We start from the raw sequence: 22322 nt of genomic DNA on the forward strand, positions 1-22322 counted from the left end.
AGAGGATCCCATCAGAGATGGCATATAGAAGGGGGAAAGCTTATGAAAAGATGTTCGCCCTCCCCGCGCTTTTCCCTCCCTGCGTCCCTCTCTCCCCCACACACCCTCCGCTGCAGCGAGAGTGGGAGCGGGTCAGGGGCCCTAGGCGGTGACGGTGACTTGCTGTCTCTCGGTCGAGGCGTGGGATTTAAGCGCATTATAAGCCGTAGGTCCCGGGGAATCCCGAGAGGCTGTGCTTGGAGCCCAGACTGACACGCCTCTCTCATGGTCCCGGGCTGCTGCCCTGCAGAGCCCACCTTACTCTTACTCTCCACAGGCCTGTTGGTCGCGGCGGGCCTTGGCTCCCCTGAGCCTGATGGGCCTACAAAGAGCTGCGTCCAGAAGGAGCCGCCTCCCGGGAACAAGCTGCCAGCGGGCCCTGGGGAGAACCGCCCATCCGATGAGCTCAGCTGAGCGTGCACGCAGTGTCGAAATCAAGGACGCCTGGATGCTTTTCGTTGCAGAGTGACAAAGGTTTAACAACAGGAGGAGGATCAGGGGCCAAGACAAGAAGCTGAAGTTCGGCCTGCCAGGACCCCCGGGCCCCAGCATCCCACCCAAGGCGCTGCTGCAGGAGTTCCAGCTGCTGCTGAAAGGTGCGGTGCCGCAGGGCCAGAGGGCGGGATCCTGAGCCCTGCATGCCCGTCCTCGCGGGGCCGATCGCTGCGAGCCTCGCTCAGGTCCAGCAGCCTCCAGGGAGGACAATGTCGACGAGATGCGGGGCGTGAGGGCGGTGCTGGCCGCACCCCTGGTCCTGGGGCCGCGGGAGCCGCGCGAGGAGGCCGCCTTCCACTGACGCCTGCACCGGGACCGGTTGCTGCAGCGGTGCCAGCTTCAGGAGCTCCGCGTCTGCTGCTTCTCCGACGCCAGGGCGCCACCAGGATGACAGGTGCACGAGGCTGCAGCTGTGGGCAGATGTGGTTTCCAGCCCCAGGTCCCGGCGTCCCCTGGCTTCCCAGCCCGCTGTTCTGTGAGCAAGAAGATGAAAAAAGCCACCCGATCAACAGGTCAGCTGCCCCGCCTGGCAGCCCAGCCAGACAAGGCAACCGAAGTTCATCCTCTCTAAGTTGACTTCGTGCGGGCAGCGGGCTGGCGCCCAGGATGCTGGGGAACCCTGCGCGCCGGAGGCCGACAAGCCGTGGGGCCCAGAGGCGCCACAGGGCAAGAAGGCACCCGCCTCCCAGCGCTTTCACCCCCTGGCCTGCCCGGCCCGCGAGGTGTCCCAGTGGCTGCGGCCACGTCAGGCATTCTGCCCGGCGGCGGCTGCACAGGGATGAGAACTGAGAACCCCTGCTCAACCCCATCCGGGGTGACTGCAAAGTGCCCATGTCATCGGCCCCGATCTCCCTCTGGTGGAGGAATGGGGCGGGAGACACGGCCTGGGGGCCTCAGGCTGGGAGCTCTGGCGATCCCGAGGCCCACCAGACCATGCACCTCCAGCCCGCCTGGGCACCCAAGCTGCAGCCGCCTTCTGTGTGCAGGCAGCGGCCTCCAGGCAACCCCGAGCCCGCCCGCACTCCCCACATCTCAGAACCCGGGCCAGATGTCCCTGTGGCTGCCGCCAAGCCAGGCGGTCTGCCCTGCGGCGGCTGCACAGGGGCGGGAACCGGCCCTCAGCCCCATCCCCGGTGGCTGCAGAGGGTCACTGGCTAGAGGTCCTCAGCTCCAGCAGAGGAGGAGCCCGGCGGGGGCAGGGCCTGGCGGGCTCTCAGGCCAGGTGCACTCACGATCCAGAGGCGGCCCAGGCCATTCTCCACCACCTGGGCGCCCTCTACCTCCTGGCAACAGCTGCCTGGCTACTCCCAAGCTGGCTGGCGCTCCCAGCCTCGCAGAACCGGGGCTAGAAGTCGCCGTGGCTGCGGCCAAGCCAGGCGGTCTGCCCGGCGGCGGCTGCACCGGGCCGGGAACCGACCCCCCAGTCCCATCCCCGGTGGCTGCGGAGGGCCCCTGTCGGCGGCCCAGATCTCTCTTCGGAGGAGGAGCGGGGCGGGAGTCACCAGGAAGTAGTAGTATCACTTTTATACAAACTTGCAGAAAGTAAAGGAGGAGGAAAGACTTTCTAACTTAATTTATGGGATCAGCATAACCCTGATATCAAACTCAGAGAAAAGATACTACAAGAAAAAAACTTATAGGCCAATGTCCACAAGGAATATACATGCAGCTGGGCACCATGGCTCACGCCTGTAATCCCAGCACTTTGAGAGGCTGAGGTGGGTGGATCACTTGAGGCCAGGAGTTCAAGACCAGCGTGGGCAACATGGTGAAACCCCGTCTCTACTAAAAATACAAAAAATTAGCTGGGTGTGGTGGTGTATGCATGTAATCCCCGCTACTCAGGAAGCTGAGGCAGGAGAATCACTTGAACCTGGGAGGTGGAGGTTGCTGAGATCGTACCACTGCACTCCAGGCTGGGAGACAGTGCAAGACTCTGTCTCCAAAAAAAAAAAAAAGGAATATATATGCAAACATCCTTAAAAATTTTAGTATGTTGAATCTAGGAATATATGTAGAGGGTAATACACCATGGCCAAGAGTGCTTACCCTAGAAATACAAAGTTAATCAGTGCAATTGACCAATCAATGAATGCAATTCTAGCAGTTTAAAGCAGAAAACCCATGTGATGATCTAGATAGATGTTATAAAAGCATTTGACAATATGCAATACTTATTCAAGATGTATTTTTTCTAAATAATAAAATCCTCTTAAAACACTGGAGTAGAAGGGAAATTCATCAACCTGAAAAAATGCAGTCACGAAAAACCTACAGGTATTATCAAATTTGATGGTGAAAGATATAATGTTTTCCTCCTTAGGTTGGGAGTGAGGCAAGAATGTCCACTTTTGCCATGGTCATTCAACATTGTACCAGAAGTCCTAGGTGGTGCAATAAGGTAAGAAGAAATACCGACATAAGATTGGAAAGGAGGAGGTAAAACTGAATCCATTCATAGAAGAAATAATAACGTACTTGAAAATCCTAAGGAACTTACAAAAAGTTACTAAAATAAGCGAATTTAGCAAGGTCATAAGATACAATGGTCAATAAACAAAAGATCAGTTGTTTTCCTAAATTGTGGCAATTTGGAAGATTATATAAATAATACTGTCTATAGTACCATTTGAAAATACTCACAAGATGAGCAAAACCCTACGTAAAAAACTATGAAACATTGCGGAGACAAAGTGAATTGCCAATATTGTTAAGAAGTCAGCTCTCCTGATTTTTGGTTGAAATTGACAAAGCGATTCTAAAATCTACATGGAAGTACAAATAGTCTAGAATAGTCAAAGCAATTTTTAAAAAGAATGAATGTTGAGGACTTATCTACTTTATTTCAAGATTACAGGAAAGCCAGTAATGAAGACATGTGGTATAGGTTTCAGTTTAGACAATTCGTCAGAGGAACAGAATTAGATGTCCTGTTTCTGGACATACATAATATGTTGATTTCTAACAAAGTTACCAAAGTAATTTGATGGGGAAAAAGACAGTCTTTGAATAAACGGTGCTAAAACAAGTGAAGATCTATATGTGAAAAAAGTGAACTTCAACCTTTACCTATACCATAACTTAAAATGGATCACAGACAAAAATAAAAGCTAAATTTGTAAAGCTTCTAGAGAAAAACGTAAGAGAAAATCTTCACAACTTGGGCAGGCAAAGATTTCTCAGGGCACATAAAATTTTCAAGGAAAAAAATTGATAAATGGGCCTTATTGAAATTAAAAGTTTTTGGTCTACAAAAGACACCATGAAGAAAATGAAAGGGCAGGTTGCAGACCAGGAGAAAATATACACAGGTATTTGGCAAAGTAATGGCATGCAAAAGTTAAAAAGAACTCTGGAAGATCAGTAAGAAGAAGACAAAACAACTTGATCAAAATGGGCCGAAAATTTTGAGCAGACACTTCCCGCAACAACCAATAAACACATGAAAAGATGCACTGCAGCATTACACATAGAGGAAATGTGATGACCCCTCACACCACAAGGATGCCTGAACTTAAAGATCAACAATTCTGAATTTTTGTAAGAATCGGGAGCAACTAGAACTCTTGTACAATGTTAGTGGAAATTCAGGAATAATACTGTGACTTTGAAAAACAGTTTGGAAGTTTCTTATGAGTTTAAATATATACTTACTATACAAACAGAAATTTCCACATCAAGTTAAAAAGCTGCACAGCAAAAGAAATGACAAAGTGAAGAGACAGCTGACAGAATGGGAGAAAATATTTGCAAACTACCCATCTGATCAATAACCAGAATCTATGCAAAGCTCAAACAACTAAATAGGAAGAAATCTAATAATATAATTAAAAATGGGTAAAATATCTGAATAGACACTTCTGAAAAGAGGTCATACAAATGACACATAGGCATAGGAAAAGGTGCTCAACATCATTGACTATCAGAGATATGCAAATCAAAACTACAATGGGATCCCATGTCAACCCGGTTAAAATAGCTTTTATCCAAAAGAAAGGCAATAACAAATGTTGGTGAGGATGTGGAGAAAAGTGAACCCTTATACACTGTTGGTGGGAATGTAAATTAATACAGCCACTAGGATGAACAGTATGGAGGTTCCTCAAACAACTGAAAATAGAACTACCCTATGATCCAGCAATTCTACTGGTAGGTAAATACCCAAAAGAAAGGAAATTAGTATATCAAAGAGATAGCTGCACTTCCATGTTTATTGCAACACTATTCACAATAGCCAAGATTTGAAATCACTCTAATTGTTCACCAATAGACAAATGGATAAAGAAACTGTGGTACATATATACGATGGAGTACAATTCAGCCATAAAAAAGAATAAGATCCTGTCATTTACAGCAACATGGATGGAATTAGAGGACATAATGTTAAATGAATTTAAAAGGCACAGAAACACAAATTTTGCATGTTCTTACTCATTTGTGGGAGCTAAAAATTAAAAATATTGAACTCATGGAGATAGAGAGTGGAATGATGGTCACCAGAGCTGGGAAAAGGTTGTGGGTGTGGGGTGGGGGGGGGGGAATGGGCGTGGTTAATGGGTACAAAAGTAGAGTTAAATACAATGAATAAGATGTAGTATTTGATAGCACAACAGGTTGGCCAGTCAATGATAATTTTTAGTATATTTAAAAATAAGTAAACGTGTATAATCGGAATGTTTGTATCACAAAGAAATGATAAATGCTTGAGGTGATGGATACCTTGTTTACCCTGGTGTGGTTATTACGCATTGCATGCCTGTATCAAAACACCTAATGTACTCCATAAATATATACACCTACTATGTATCCATAAAAATAAAAAAAAAAACAGAAATTCCTCTCCTAGGTATTTATTTACTCAAGAGGAATAAAACCACCCGTGTTCACAAGGACTTATAAACAAGTATTTATAACAATTTTAGTAGCCTCAAACTGGGGAAAAACCCCAAACAGTAGAATGGATAAGCAAATTGTGATATAGCTGCAGAATGGAATACTACCCAACATTAAAGTAGGAGAGATTATAGATACACATGACAAGAAGAATGGAGCTCAGAAACACTATGATGAGTTAAAGGAGCCCACACAAGAGACTACAGTCACGGTGGTATAGTTTGGCTGTGTCCCCACCCAAATCTCATCTTGAATTCCCATGTGTTGTGGGAGGGACCCAGTGGAGGGTAATGGAATCATGGGGGCAGATCTTTCCTGTGCTGTTCTTATGATAGTAATAAACCTCATGAGATGTGATGGTATTATAAGGGGGAGTTCCCCTGCACAATCTCTCTCTTTGCCTGCTGCCATCCATGCAAGACGTGACTTGCTCCTCCTTGCCTCCCGCCGTGATTGTGAGGCCTCCCCAGCCACTTGGAACTGTAAGTCCGTTAAATCTTTTTCTTTTTTTGTAAATTGCCCAGTCTTGGGTATGTCTTTATCAGCAGCTTGAAAATGGATTAATACACAACGCTGCTCGATGACAGTGATGTGTTCTGAGAAACACATCATTAGGGGATTTTGTCATTGTGTGAACATCATAGAGTGTACTTACACAAACCTAAATGGTACAGCCCACTACATACCTGGGCTCCATGGCATAGCCTGTTGCTCCTAGGCTACCAATCTGTGCAGCATGTGACTGTACTGAATACTGCAGGCAACTGTAACACAGTAATATTTGTATATCCAAACATAGCTAAACATAGAAAGGGTAGAGGGAAAATACAGCATAGAAGATAAAAAGTAATGCACCTCTGTGGGGTATCTACCATGAATGAAGCTTGCAGGTCTAGAAGTTGCTCTGGATGAGCTGGTGAGTGAGTGGTGAGTGAATGTGAAGTCCCAGGACATCACTGTACACTATTACAGATTTTATAAACACTATACACTTAGGCTACACTAAATGTATTTAAAATCTTTTTCTTCCTTCAATAATAAATGAACCTTAGCTTCTTTATGTTATCAACTTTATTTTTTTAACTTTTTGACTTTTTTATATTAATACTTAGCTTAAGACACACGTTGTATAGCTGTACAAAAATATTTTCTTTCTTTATATCCTTATCCTATAAGCTTTTTTCTTTTGTTAAATTTTAAATTAGAAAAAAATGAAAATGAAGACACACACACATTAGCCCACACCTACCCAGGGTCAGGATTATCAATATCACTGTGTTCCACCTCCACATCTTGTCCTACCAGACGGTCTTCCGGGGCAGTCACGCACATGGAGCTGTCATCTCCTGTGATGAGAATGCCTTGTTCTGGAATCCCTCCTGAAGAATCTGCCTGAGGATATGTCACATTAACTTTTTTTTTAATAAGTAGAAGGAGTGCATTGTAAAATAATCACGAAAGTATAGTATAGTAAATACATAAACTGCTAACAGTCATTTGTTATCATTTTCAAGCACTATGCACTGTACATAATTCTATGTGCTAGATTTTATACAACTGGCAGTGCAGTAGGTTTGTTTACACCAGCATCACCACAAACACCTAAATAATACATTGCACTAGGTTGTTGCCAGGCGATGATTCTTTCCGCTCCATTATAATTTAATGGGACCACCATCTGTAGTTGACTGAAGTGTCACACAGCATGTGACTGTACGCATATTCACCTCCTAGAACCCGGACTCATATGAAGAAGTAGGGAATGCCCTACTCGCAACCATGTTTTATTTCCTAGTTTCTTCCATTGGCCACTTTCTTTTTCAGGCTGGAGACTTCCCTCCCATCCGCACTGGTGTTCCTAGTCTCTCTGCCTCCTAAGTCTTCCTTTGTTGCTCTCTGGGGACCAGCTTGTGCAGCAGTTTTGTATCACTGTAGGGTAGGGCTTCACTGAGCCCTGTCCTGGGTCCTTCCCTGGCTCACTGCATCCTGCCTTCCCTTCCTCGCACAGCCCAGGGCCTGACACTGCCTCCTGCAGTAGGTCATTCAGGAGCAGGGCACTCAGGGAAGGAGACGGCTCTGCTTCAAGTATAGCCTGGGCATCATCCACAAATGCCCTGGTGTTTGAACTCACCTGTGCATCCCAGATACAGGTACAGTCTCTCCAAAAGAAAGGGTGTAGGAAATATTTTTACTTTTCCATCTTTCCAAAGTATCCTTCCCTTAGTATCTCAGCAACCATCCCCGGAGGGGCTCTTTGGGCTATGGATGTAGTACCCAGCATCCTGGGCTGCAGATTCATTGATTTTCCATGCTTTGATTTGGTATAATGGTGCTCAGAGGAGCAAGGATGGCAGTGAGTGGGCCACTGAGATCAGCTTATTCATGATCTCTCTGTGCTCCGATTCTGACATGAACTTCCTTTTCTGTCTCAGAGGAGAGAGATTTCAGGGCTGTGAGCCTGAGGATGGACTGACACTCACGTCAGTTGTGTCTCTGAGGACTAGAGATGGCCAGGACCCAGGACCCCAGCTAGCCTCCAGATGCTGCTGGCTGCTGGGGACCTGTGACCTAAGGCACACCCCTCAACACATTTTCTTTCATTCCTGTCAATCTCCTATGCTGGTGACTGGGCTGGGACCTCCTGCTGGCCTCCAGGGCCCCACCTGAGCCTCTGGTCCCCAGCCTCAGTCAGGCCCAGGCCTAGGGGGCTGGCTCCTTGTTTCCTTTCCCCAGAGCTCTCTGGGAGTCCTTACAATAGATTCCAACCCAGGCACTTTTGACAGTGAAGGGAGATTTGTATTATTTTCTTAGGGCTGCTGTAACAAATTGCCACAAATTTCATGGTTTAAAAGAACAGAAATTTATTCTCTCATGGTTCTGGAAGTCAGAAGTCCGAAACCACGGTGTCACGGGGCTGTGCTCCCTACTTAGGCTCCAGGCAAGGTTCTTCTTTGCTTTCCTGCTTCCAGCAGCTCCAAGCTTGGCTCGTGGCTCTGATCTCTGCCTCCAGCCTCCCACGGCCTTCTCCTCTGTGTGTGTCTCTCCTTTTCTGTCTCTTACAAGGACTGAGTACTCAAACTTATATCTGACAAAGTACTGGTATCAAAAATATAAAAATTACTCCTGCAATTAAATAATAAGAAGACAAACAACTTAATTAAAAATGGCAAAGTCAGGACGAACTTACCCGAAGATCCTTAATTTAATTACATCTACAAAGCCATTTTATCCAAATAAGGTTATAGTCACAGGATCCAGGAGTTTGGACCCAGACCAACCTTTTGTGGGGGCCACAATTCAACCCACTCCAGGATTTTAATAACAATTATTCCATAACAAAAGGCAGAACACCACGACTGTCCCTCCATTGGCCTGCATGGCCTCCCAAACCTAACGACACCTTAGAAGTGGCATCTCTGGCTCGGCGTGGTGGTTCATGCCTGTAATCTCAACGCTTTGGGAAGCCGAGGCCGGCAGAGCACTTGAAATCAGGAGTTTGAGACCAGCCTGGGCAACATGGCAAAACCCCGTCTCCACTAAAAATACAAAAATTAGCCGGATGAGGTGGTGTACGCCCGTAATCCCAGCTATGTGGGAGGCTGAGGCAGGAGAATCATTTGAACCTGGGAGGTGGAGGTTGCAGTCAGCCGAGATCAAGCCACTGCACTCCAGCCTGGGAGACAGAGTGAGGCTCTGTCTCAAAAAAAAAAAAAAAAAAAAAAAAAAGTGTCATCTCCACCACTGGCTCCCTGGGCCACAGACAGGCAGGAAGGAAAAGGACTCAGATCCCTCGTGTGCCTTCCACCGGCGGCTTCGCCTCCTCCTGTAACAGGCCTGTGGTCTGATGTTGAATCCATGTGGCCCCCAGTCTATGCCGGGGGTACTCCCCGGCTATCCCTAGAAGCCAGTTGTATTAGTCCTTTTTCACGCTGCTATGAAGAAACACCCAAGACTGGGTAATTTCTGAAGAAAAGAGGTTTAATCGACTCACAGTTCTTCACAGGGCAACAGGAGAGAGAATGAATGTTAGCAGGAGAAATGCTGGGCGCTTACAAAGCCATCAGATCTCACGAGACTCACTCACTATCATGAGAACAGCATGGGGGAAACCACCCCCATTATCCAATTACCTCCATCTATCTGGTCCTAACTTTAACACGTAGGGATTATGGGGATCGTAATTCAAGATGAGGTTTTGGGTGGGGACACAGCCAAATCATATCGACGATGTTATCCTCTTAGAACTCAAGAGAAGGGTGAGGGCTGGGGGAGGGCTGGGGGATGAGCCCATCTGAAGTGGCCAGTGGAAGCAGTTGGCCTTCTGGAGAAGGAGGCAGGAAAGGCTGGGGAGGTAGGTGTCCTGGGAGGCCCAGAGGGTAGGGGGAGAACGTGGGGGGGGAGTGACAGCTGGACATCCCAAGGTAGGGACTGGAAAAGGAGACCTAGGGAGTTCCAGAGGTACCCACCTTTCTCTTTGTAACTTAATGCTGGTTGCATGACCTGTAGGTCACATTGCAGGGGATTTGGAGTACAGTATGAGCTCTGTGGTTCCCTGCTTTGAGAAACGGGATCCTCCTTACCAACTTTCTATGTGATTGTGGTGGGGGTAATAATAAAGAGCCCCCCACTGCCCACCACAAGGGCAGTCAGAGGACCCACATTGGCCAGAGTGTGTCACACATTGGACGTGCTTATTAGGTTGGGATCAGCACGTGGACAGCAGGGCCAACTAGGGTCCATTGTTAGGAAACTGAGTGCTCTAAGGAGTCTGAGCTTGGACCTGCTGAGCACCATAGCTGTCTCCTGGGGAGCCTGTGTCTGAAGCTGAAGCTCAGTAGAGCCCTGCAGAGGCCAGAGACGGGGAGGGAAAGTTGAGGACCTTGCTTGGACTCCTGGATCCAACCTCATTTCAAAGTCATGGTCATGGATTTCCCACTTAGAGAGCTCCCCTTGAGAGGTGGGGTCTCTGTCCCATCCCCTGGAATCTAGGTGAGCTCTATGACTTCTCTGACCCATAGAGTGAGGGACATGGTGCTGTGCCCACTTCTAAGCTCAGGGCTAAGAGGCTGTCAGCTTCCACTTCCTGCCTTTCTGATCCCGATGCCATGCTGTGAGAAGGCCCAAGCCACATGGAGGAGCCGTGCCTAGGCCTGCAGACCACAGCCCTCACTCGGTTCCCAGCTGCCAGCTATGTGAGGAAGCCACTTGGGATGTCCAGCCATGTTGGGCCTTTGGATGACTCAGACGCCATCTGACTAACCCAGGGAGAGACCCCACACTACACCTGCCTAAGCCAACTCCCTCAACTGTGAAAGATAGTGACAAATTATTGTTTTAAGCCACTAGGTTTTGAGGTTATTATGCATTATTTAAAAATAATTAAAACTATTTCAAAAACTGTTTATTGTGACTGATATGGATGCCTAAGGTCCTTGCATAAATGTGTCCTCACTTGATTTAGATGCCAAAATAGGCATCTGCACCTTCAGTCTCATCATAGAGCTCCATGAAGCTTTGGGTAGCCTCAAGAATTCTAGAGTGCAGGGGCTTAAATTCAAATAACTCTGGCAGAACACTGATGGCCTCCCTCCTCTGGCTGTATCATGCACAGCCCGCTTCAGCTAAGGGGACAGAAGGAGGGAGCCAGCATTTCTCTGAGAACCAATTATAAACACCTTGGGGGAACTCTCGTGATCAGTAAGATGCTTGTTGAGCATCGCTTTATGCATATGCTAAGAAGCTGGGGCAAGAGTAGCTTTTTTTTTAACAGGACATTTTATGTAAATTTTTATTGAAGTGAACAGACATATACAAAAATATACAAATTATAATTATATGGTTCGATTAATCTTTGCCAAGGGAACCATGTCACCAGCACTCAGATTAAATAATTGAACATTGTAAGCACCCAAGAAACTGACTTGCACCCTGTGTTGGTCATGCCCCCCCAACAGTGATAGTCACCTCACTCTCCAGAGGCCTCAGGCATTGCCTCAGGATCGTGGTGGAAGCTTCTCTGGGTGGGGCTGCTTGGGGACCAGCCATCCTGCAGTGGGCCCATGATAAGCACCTGTGGCACCACACCCCTGGCCAGCAGGCCTGCTGGGAACACCTGTAGGAAGACCTTGGCAGGATCATTGGCCCTTGAGTCAGCTGCTTGCTCAACTTCATGATCAGAAATAAAGGTGAATGCAAATACTGTGGCCATGCCATGCTTAGGACGCGAGAATGGTGCAGCGTCTCTCTAGGCCAGGGAAGGACCATTAATATGGCTCCCAGCCAAGGGCCTCAGGGATTCTGAATGGCACCGTCTCTGCAGACCTTGCACTGTGTGGCTTCAGGTCATCCAGGACAGCTAAAATGTGTGGGCCTTGAGGGTGCCTTTGGGTGCTCATAGCCTCATTAGGGAGATGGAGAGGTGAGCAGATGTCACATATGCCAAGACAGTGGAAGCATCAAGAAAGGGGTGGGAAAGGGCCTGGTATGTCTGGAAAGTGAAGAAGGCCAGTGTGGCTGGAACAAAAGGCACCTGGCCAGAGAGCTGGGAAATGAGGGCAGACAAGGAGGAAGGGGCTTTCTAGGCAAGGCTGAAGCCTGGATCTACCCAGAAGGCAATGAAGAGCCACCAGACACTTTAGGGGGCCCATGGTGTTGTAAAATGAAGCACTTGGGCTTTGTCCTAGGTTCCTGGAAGGGAGCTTCTACACCCTTGGCATTTCCAGGGTGGCAGGAGTGTCTTTGCTATTCATCATGGGTCCCTGGGGCCACACCGGAGTTTATGCTGACCAGTTGCTTCAAGGTGGGACTCCATAGTTTCAGGATGCAGGCTGGCCAACCATGGAAAGACAAGCCATGTGAATAAAGTTTGGTCAGGACTTTGAGCCACATGATATCAGCCTGACCTCTGGGGAGAGAGTGGATATTGGAATTGAGTACAAAGGTGTAAGCAATGATTTCATCAATCATGCCTAGGTAACAAAACCCCAATAAAAACTCTGGACATTGTAGCTCAGTGGAACCACCCTGGTTGGTAATTGTATAACCATGTTCTGGGAGGCTTCGCATTTGAGAATCTCCCCAGACCTCTCCCTGTGCATCTTTTCATTTAGCTTGTCCTGATTTGTACCAATCAATAAAACTGGAATTGTAAGTACAGAGGTTGGTGAGTCATTCTAGTGAATTATTTATTCAACTTGAAGCCCTGAGTGGGAGCCTCTATCTTGGTAGCCAGTGATTGGAAGTGTGGGTGCACTGGGAATGCAGCTGGCATCCTGCGGGGCCCTAAGTCTGTGGCATCTGTGCTAACATCAGGTGGTTACTGTCAAGACTTTCTTCACTCAGTCAGGTCTGTGCTTCAGGTGCACTGCTCTGTGGAGTGGGCAGGGGGACTGGGGTGCATTTCAGCTCATGGGGCTCATGATTTGAACTCAGGCCTAATATGTTAATGAGCAGACACCTGGCCAAGCTCTGGGGGCCTCAAAAAACCAAGACAGAGGAAGCATCAAGAATGTGATGAGAGAGTACGCGCCCATGGGAGTGTCACCTTTGCCTCCTCTTCTCCCTGTGGCTGGAAATGCTGGCCTGTCTGGCTGCCCAAGGATAGATGGGGAGAGGTTTAATTGAATCACCTACTGTGTTGGATAAAGTAAACTGTCGTCATTGCAAATATAATCAGGACTGTATTTTAACAGTCAAAAATGTGATCATAATGACGTATTTATTAGCTCCTTTCACCTGGGTGGATCTGAGGACATTTCAGAAAATAAGTGATTGGAATTGCTTGGCCTACCTCACACACTTACACACACACACACTCTCACACACTCACAGAGACACACACTTATAAGCACACACAGTTCTGTGCATGCACACAAGTGTATACACACCCACACACATTTCCACGTGCATGTGTGTGCACACACATACACAAACACACAGAGACACACCCTTACAGGGCATCTGGTGCTCTGGCCTGCTCTGACACGCAGCCCCTCCTGGGAGTGGGCAGTAAGCATTGGGGGGACATGTAGGTACTCCCTGGGGAAGCTGGAAGGCTGACCACCTGACGAGCAGCAGGGTGCACTCACTGGAGCCCCTGCCTGGATGAGCTGGCTTTGCTCAGCTCCATCTGCGGTTCCCTCTGTAGACTGTGGGATCAGAAAGCCCTCATCACATGATGTAACTCTCACAAGGCTACAATCTACTTCCCTGTCCGGGTCCCAGAGGCTCCAGGCTCTTGTGGAGTCACCTGCTTGGGCAGCCATGGTTCTGTGGAGCTGCTTGTCAGAGAGTGCGAAGGCTCTGGAGTCAGTCAGACCTGAGTTTGGCTGCTGACTCCATCTCTTACCTGCCGTGTGGCCATGAGCAAATGCCTATTCTCACTGGGACTCAGTTTCCTCATCTGCAAAGTGAAATGTGTTCATATTTCCCTTATGGTCAATGAGGATGGGATGGGATAACATTCTGCATCCTGCCTGGCACCACAGGCATACGAGGTGTTCGATAAGTGAATGCTTGATTGTGTCAGACAGGAAAGCTGCCTGCCCTCCTCCTCCTCGGCCCTGTGCAGGGACTGGGGTGGATGAGAAAGCCCATGTTTCCTGAACACCTGTTTGCGCCAGGCACCTATTTGGCTGCTGTCTGGATGTTCTTCTCAGGTTCCAGCTCAGGTCTCTTGGACCAGTCCCCTGGTCTGGGGTAGGGATGCCTGGAACGGCTCTAGCGGCAAGGCCATATCTCACCAGGCTGCCAGGATGAGCTGAGCGTTGTGTCCATGGTGGGCGTCTGAAGGAAATAATGTATACAGTGGTCCATTCCTAAGACCAAGTGCCTTGAATCGGCTTAGGTCAGCAAACTATAGAAGCAACAGGACATACTAGGCCCCTGCTTGGATAGCTGATGCCTGCTTCTCAGCCTCCCTCTTCCTCCCTCTTCCCCACCCACTTAGTTGCCCTCACCCAAACCAAAAAAGTTTAAGATAAAAGTTTATTAGTCTGCAAGATAGCTTGATTTGTCTCTTCTTGTCAGCCTGCCTAGCTACTTAGGTCGTAAGTCAAATACTTGAAGAGCCCCTGAGCTGACTAGGATTGCAATGCATTGTGAGCTGCAACAAAATGCAGCAAGACAATCCTAAAAAAAACACCTAAAGCCCCTGACTAACAATCAATAGGCAACATCCGGGAAGATTGTGACCCCGTAGTACTCAGTCTATGAGCAACTGGGGGAGGGACCCATACTCTAGGGAGAAACTGCTTGTCGAAACTGCTGGGTGTGCTTGTCCATCAGACACCCGATCTTGCAAGATCATCATTAAAAGTTTCACTTTCGCTGTTCTCTGGGTCTCTGAGTCCATTCTTTGGGTTTGGACGGGTAAGTTTGTTTCTCACAAGTACGAACCAGAGGTCCATGGGTGAGAATCGGGGGCCAAGGAGCTTTGTCCATGGGGCCATAATGGGATGAGAGGGCAGAGGCTATCAAACTCTCAGGGCTGGAGGAAGACATGGTTTCTACCTCTTATCTCATTTCCTACTCATTTAGCCTTCGGAGGCAGGCACTGCCGCTATCCCACCGAGGAGGAGTCTGACACTGTGGGCGGTGAAGGCCACAGTTACCCGGTGAGTAGCCGGGCTGGACTCCACCCTTGCTCCCTCCTACAATCAACCTCCTGCTCCTCCCAACAACTTTCCTGAAAGGAGGCAGTGACCACTGTGCCCTTGCAGCCTCCCCGGCAACCGACTTCTGAATCATCCCGCTGCAGAGATCTCATTACCGCAGCGAGTGTGGCTCCAGCCTCCCCTCCCTCGGCCGCTAATTAGCGCCCTAATTTGATTGCCTCCAAATGTGATGCAAAATTAAAAGATGCCAGAAGACATGACCATAAATCCAGTGAGTAGGCTTCAATTTATTATGTTTGAATTCAATTAGATTTCCCCTCCGATCTTTTCTGAATATTCATCTAGCTGCTGGCTACAGAACGATAACTGGAAGGGGCTATTACTGTTTAATTCCAGCCTCCTCCATTCAGCTTGGGCTCTGGAAATACCGTTGGATGGAAAATCTCAGCCTGGATGTGGGGAGGGCAAGGGAGCTCAAGGTCAGCTGCTGAGCCTTCTGCCAGCCAGCCAGCATATTTCCTGTTGGGGAAGGGATTCAAAGCAATATACCCTATTAAAATGTTTTAAAAATGATTTTTAGTGCATAAACACTACAAGAGACTCCACAGAAGGGAGTGTTGGTGTCAAGGCTTTTGCTGTATGACAGGCAGCAAGGGGGATGGGGATCTGGGGTCTGGGCTCAGCCTGGCCACGAACTTTGTGTGACTCGGGAAAATCACTAACCTTTTCCAGCCTTGGCTTCTCCATTTGCAAAATGAAAGAGTTGGACTCTGGGAACTGTTTTCAGTGGCCCTGGATTCTGCACTGCTACTCTCCTTTTAGTTTCAGGGTGTTTGCCCACTCTCCTTCCCCACCCCCACAGCCATGTGTCCTGCTTGACCCCGGGAACCTGACTTCTTTAAGCTGCCTCTTGGGCTTTCTTACTGACTGGGCAGAGGTTGGAATTAGCCAGTGGGAGACTCTAGCTGGAAGGCCAAAGTATAGGAAGAGAGGAAGAGTGGTCAGGGTATCTGCCCACCCCGTCCCCACTGCCCCTGCCCAAGGCTGTGTCTCTCCAAGACATCAGCTCCTGCTGGAAGCCCCTTCTCCACATCTCCAGCTCCTACTGGCTCTGGCAACACTATTCCTCTCTGTCTCGTTAGCCCCATGGGTAACAGCATCCTAGAGTTCTTTGTCTTCGTGCTTCTCAACATCCCTTGTTCATCCTCTTCACCTGGCCACACTTCTGTAAGGACTACTGCCATTGAAGTCTCATCATTTGAACCATTCAATGCCATTTCTTGCCATGACCCTGAACAATGCAGATGCTAAATCCACTTTTCGACTGCGGTTTTCCACGGAGGGCTCCCCAAGTCTAGAGGGGAGCTGAGACAAAAGCATTCCTAGCCTGGGAGCCTGTTGTGCAGTTGGGGAGGTCCCAGAGCACTGAGGCCAAGCTGGGGAGACGTTGTCCCTACAGGCATGGGAGGAGAGGGAGATGGTGATCGTGGAGGGGAGGTCCTGGGAGTGAGAAGCGAGGTAAATGGTTCCACCCTGCCCCTCCCCCCAACCTCCAGAGAGCGAAAGATGATGGGATGTGGGAGGAGGGCAAAGGGGAAGAGGAAGAGGCTCCCTGTCCTGCTGGGTCCTTAGCCAAGTTGGAAGTGGGAGAGTGAGAAGCCCCCATCTAGGGCAAAGGAGAGTGCCCCCAGGGGAGGAGAGAAAGGCTGATGACACAGAAGGCTCATTTGCTCTGAAATGGGCCTCCCAATGGAACAGTGACGAGGAGGCAGAGTCAGCAGTGGTGGAAGAGCAGGAAGGAGAGGAGTCCCAGAGAAGGATGGAGGGAGCATCAGGGAGATGGGTGGATGGCCAGGGCTGGCCTATGGGGCGATGACCAAACGTTGCAGGGGTGGGTTCAGGAATGAGACCAATGAAGGCTCCTGATTTATGGCTTCCAGCTTTGGTGTAAGTCAATGACCCAAATCCCTGGGGGAGGGTGGGGAATCTAACTCTGAATATGTGGCCCGGGAGCCCTGCATGAAGGAGCTGGGGCCTGAAGAGTAACTCTGCATCGAGCACTAGGCCTGGGTCATGGCAGACCAGCATCCTAGGGCCACAGCTGGCTGCGTGAGGCCTCTGCTGGCAGGGCAGGCTGAGTTCTGCCTCAGTGGCTCCCACAGCTTGGACCTAGTGCTGCCCCTTGCAGGAATGGAGGGAAGCCTGGCAGTGAATGTTGACTTACCTGGAGACGTCTGGGGATGAGCAGCCACCAGGAGGGATGGTGCTCCCGGCCATCTGAAAGACCAGGGCTGATAAAGACGGGATGTGAACGTAAGAGATGGATGTGGATGGGAGCAGGTGGCCTTAGTGAGCTTCCTAGCCTTGGGGCTTTGGGTGGCTGTGACATCTGAGTTGGTAGGAAACTTGGGTACCAGGCCAAGACTTCTGGGCAAGCAGAGTTGGGATCTAGGGAAAGAGTCTGGGCTCCAACCCAGACCCCAGAGATGCAAAGGCAAATCCGATCCTGGCCAGCTGCTCTCTCTGATGGCTCCCAGTCCTCCCCTCAGGCCCAGGGCTGTAGGCCAGACTGGCAGGGGCAAGAGGCAGGAGCCGAGTGGGACACATCCAGTGTCCTGGCCAAACATATACTGGACGCAGATGAGCCATATGCCTGGGAAACAGAGAAATGGGGCGAGGCCAGGTCTTCTTGTGAGAATGAATATGCCTTACTCTCTTCTGGAGAGAGGGTGATGACAAGAGTTCATTCATTCATTTGTAATTGCTTTTTGATTTAAGCAGGCGAGTTTGTTGTTTAACAGGCTGGGAACATCTCCCTTTTATTGAAACATGTGACATAGCAGGTTAAACTCCTAAAGATTCAGCACAGCAGATGAGAATCAAGGAGTTTCCTTAAAAAGCATAACTTGCATATGAATGAAGATGATTCCAAATTATGTTTTTTTCCCCATGACCCTAAAATTTTATCCCAAATGGAGTTATAATATTAGATATTGATCAGATTAGCATTTCATATCAAAGCTCAGGACATCCATCTAAATATTTAAAAATCTTTCACTCTCACAGCACATCTTGTGATCAATGTAAAACAAACAGGAACAAATCAAACATGAGAGAAGGGTTTATGGTGACAGAAAACAGTTTCTATCCTCTCCCCTCCCCAGTCCTGGCCTCACTCTCCAGAGGCAACTTCTTGTAAACATTTCCATTTTTAGTACTTCTGGTGGGTGCCTCCACAATGCTTAGTAGCATGTATAGGCACCCTTATTTTTTTATTCATCTGGAGAAAATTTATCTACCTCCTGTGATGGAGCATAAGAAATGGCCTCATTATGCACCTCTGCTTCCTCCCTTCATCCTTCCAAAGTTTTATCATTTTGGCATAATTATTTTTAGTTTTCTGTTATTTACTTTTAAAACTTTAAACCGTATAATTGTACTTTGATTCTGCATTCCATTCACCTCAGGGAGGGTAACGGTCTGGGGCGGCCAGGTTGGGTCTGTTCCCATACCCTCCCCTTCTTCTGAAAGGACTCTCCCCTCCCTCTCGGGGGCCTGTGCCCATGACCAGCCAATCACAGGGCCAGGCATATGTCCTGGGCCCTGGCCACTGTGGGATGCAGGCATGCTCCCCAATCCTGACCACTAAGAATCCTCCAGGACTTTCACTACTAAAACTGCTCTCTTCAGGCCACAACAGTAACTATCAGTTGAACTACACCAAAAGTTTCCGAAGACAATGGCTTCTCCACCCAAGCAGGTTGTATATAAATTCCAAATAGAACCTGGCATCACCCTGAAGGAATTCTAACTTCACACTGTTGGGGAAATTTAACAAGATGGCTTCAGAGTAGACTAACTTTACACAGCACATTAAAAAAAAAGACATTTATTCAGCATCACAATCAGACTATTACATTTAGCAATCAACAGCATGGGTGCAAAAAAAAAATCTACATTAAAACCCTTTGTTGGAATGCTTTACACTTTCCACAGAACAGAAACTAAAATAACCTGTTATACAATTAGTCACAAATACCGTCCTCGAGTTTTTTGCCCATACACATGAGCGTTTGTCTAAAACATGTCTTCTTTGTAGCAGCTAGGCCCTGCCACCACTATGCTTGGCTGAGTTCACAAATCTGTTGTAACCTGTAGCTTCCCTGTCATTTCTCTGGCTCTCTTCTCCTGCTAAGCTTTGTTTCCTAATTAAAATCTGCCACTGCCATAGCTACTACTGCTGCTGGAACCACCATAGCCACCTTGGTTTCGTGCTTTTGCAAAGTATTGGCCTCCACCGCCATAGGGGCCAGAGCTTCTGCCTCCAAAATTTCCTCCCTTCATGAGTCCAAAATTTGAAGACTCATTGTTGTAATTGCCAAAATCATTGTAGCTTCCACTACCTCCAAAACTGCTTCCATCATTACCAAATCCATTATAGCCATCCCCACTGCCACCATATCCACCACCACCAAGGCTGCCACCAAAGCCACCACGACCACTGAAGTTTCCTCCACCACCAAAGTTGTCATTCCCACCGAAACCACCTCCACGACCACCACCAAAGTTTTCAGAACCACTTCGACCTCTTTGGCTGGACGAAGCACTAGCCATCTCTTGCTTTGACAGGGCTTTCCTAACTTCACAGTTGTGGTCATTCACAGTATGGTATTTCCGAATGACAATCTTATCGACGGAGTCATGGTCGTCAAAGGTTACAAAGGCAAAGCCCCTTTTCTTGCCACTGCCTCGGTCAGTCATGATTTCAATCACCATTAAAAGGGATTACTCAAGCAAAATCATGGAATTATTGGTTATAAAAGTAATTGTTGGCACATCCTATGCAATATATCTAATTGAATAATGGTACCAGATAAAATTATAGATGGGAATGAAGCTTGTGTATCATCCATTATCATGTGTAATCAATAAACAATTTAATTCTCTTGGAAAAAAAATAAATAAAACGGCTCTCTTTTGTTCTGGGATTGCCTCTAGGAAGGAAATGTAAAATCAGCTCTTGTAGGGGGCCTCCAGGCCCCTGACATGTGGAAAGATCATGCAGGAGAAAACCAACCCAGAGGTCAGTGGAGGTGGAGAGGAAGTTGTGAGAGAGATCAAGCTGTGGTGGCGAGAAAGGCAGCCGGTCCTGCTCACTGAAGCCTCCATTGCTCCCAGACTGTCACAGTTACACTGACCTGACGATTTCAGTATTCGCATTAGAGAATTGTTTCAGCTTTCCAACTAACACAGGGTGTATTGTACACCCCACCTCAGGGTAAGATGAGAATTCTCAGGTAAGATGAGAATTAGCACGTAGGCTGCCTGTGCTAGTTTTCTGTTGCTGCTGTAACAAGTTTCCACAAATTTACGATTTGCTTAGAGCATCACAAATCTTACAGTTCTGGAGGCCAGAAGTCCAGCACGGGTCTCACGGGGCTAAAATCAGTGTCACAGGGCAGCTGTGTTCCCATGAGGCGGCGGTGCTCCCATGAGGCTCCGGGCGGATACCATTTCCTTGCCTTTTCCAGCTTCTAGAGGCTGATGGCGTTCCTTGGCCAGCCACCTTCTTCCTCCATTGTCACAGCAGGTGTGGCTTCACTCTGACCTCTTTTGCTTCTCCCTTCCACCGAAGGGCCCTTGTGGTTACACTGGGTGCACTTGTGGGCTTAGCCTGTCTAATATTGCCACACCCTCTTGTGAATCTTCTTTTTTCTTTTCTAAGAGACGGGGTCTCGCTTTGTTGCCTAGGCTGGAGTAGGGTGGTGTGACGGTAACTCACTGCAGGCTTGAATTCCTGTCCTCAAGCGATCCTCCTGCCTCAGCCTCCCAAAGTGCTGGGATTACAGGTGGGAGCCACAGTGCTAGGCTGCTCATGACCCTTGTCTTCCAGAAATGTATTGGACTCTCATCCATTAGTAAGCCATCTTTCTCTCTTTTTTAATGCTTTTCCCTTATAGATTTACTCCATTTTAAATTTATAAGCTTAAATTTCAGTGATGTCTTAGGAAGAACAAGAGAGGAGGAACAAAGGAACAAACCTCTTTAATGGGAAGCTGAAAGGACCCTTTTAAAAGTGTGCAGTGGGGAGAGCCTGGGCTTGGGCTCTGGTAAACCTGGTGAATGGTGGGTTAACACTCCCTCCCTCACTCGGTGTTGCTGGGAGGATAAGACAGAACATGTGACAAGCAGGTGTCCAATAGCTGCCTCTTGCTATGTGCAGCCGGTGCCACATCCAGGCTGAGTGCTGTGGGGAGTGTGGCTCATCCCGCTGGGGCCACCCCAGGCCTCGCTCACTGGAGACTCCAGAATCAGGGCTGACTGAGCAGCCTGTGGCACTGAAGAATGTTCTAGGAAAGGAGGTGTGTCCTCCTTGGAGGGGGAAGCTTCATGGTGGGTGAGCTGAGGGTAAGGGGTGGGTGAAGGCCATTTGAAGAGTCATCGCACCACCCCTACATTCTTTTATCTTTTGGAGCCTCCATCAACGCCACTTCAAACAACGAAACACACATATCCAAGTCAGTAAGTGCACTTTGTGTATATCTGTATAAGTGATGCGCAATTACTATATAACAGTTCACTAGCTGACCTGACGTTATTCCCATATCGTAGGCATGTGACTAATTGTAGGCGTGTAATGAAGTGTTCACATCTAATTACACATTTAATTCCTAAGGCATTTCTACAGTTTTATTTGAGAATTTTGGAACTCCCAGTGTGTTTTTCATGTTTCAAACCTTTTTACAGGCCCTGAGAAAACCCAAAGGCCTATATTCTGGAACCGTGATGGACAAAACAGCCCTGGGAAGTATGCTTGGGAGGATGGCGAGGGCTGGGTTTGCTGAGGGAGGTGCCAGCTAAGGTGCTGGGCACACCAGAGGCAGGGGATCTGGACCACAACTGTCAGTTTGATGAACACACTAACGGTGGAGTGACCCCACCAGGAGTGGTCAGTAAGCAGGGTCCAACAGGAAAGACATCTGGGAGGCCAGCAGGTGGAATCCTGGCTCTGCTGCCTTCGTGCTGTGTGATATAAGCCAAGTTACTTGCCCTCTCTGATTCTCAAATGCTCGGAGGCCCTTTGACCTCTACAGTCTATGGGACCCGAGTGACCACGAGGCTCTGGTTTGTTGGTGGCTGCCTCTTTATTTAACTCCTTTTCTCAAATATGGTCTATGGGCTTTGCTTAAAGTGAGGTGTCCCGTGCACACTCTTCTCCATGACTTTGAGGCCATGAGAAAGCCCGCCCTGTGGAAGGACTGAGGAAACTAGTGCTGGAGT

General features: G+C 48.2%; 1 protein-coding gene and 1 pseudogene across 1 annotated transcript; one reads left to right on the plus strand and one right to left on the minus strand.

The window, feature by feature from the left end:
- The first annotated feature begins 1467 nt into the window (after positions 1-1467).
- Positions 1468-16696, plus strand: LOC116464305 (uncharacterized; annotated as a pseudogene).
- Positions 16697-19250: 2554 nt separating this feature from the next.
- LOC116464304 (heterogeneous nuclear ribonucleoprotein A1-like) lies at positions 19251-19945 on the minus strand. Its single transcript, XM_032147578.3, has one exon. The coding sequence runs from the start codon at positions 19815-19817 to the stop codon at positions 19251-19253; it is 567 nt and encodes a 188-aa protein (XP_032003469.2). The 5' UTR covers positions 19818-19945.
- Between the last annotated feature and the right edge of the window lie 2377 nt (positions 19946-22322).

The sequence above is a fragment of the Hylobates moloch genome, unplaced genomic scaffold (assembly GCF_009828535.3).
Source record: "Hylobates moloch isolate HMO894 unplaced genomic scaffold, HMol_V3 SCAFFOLD_384, whole genome shotgun sequence".
Lineage (NCBI taxonomy): Eukaryota > Metazoa > Chordata > Mammalia > Primates > Hylobatidae > Hylobates > Hylobates moloch.

Bases quoted from the DNA above. Each gene is read 5' to 3' on its own strand.
- LOC116464304 (XM_032147578.3), bottom strand. From the start codon at position 19,817: ATGGTGATTGAAATCATGACTGACCGAGGCAGTGGCAAGAAAAGGGGC.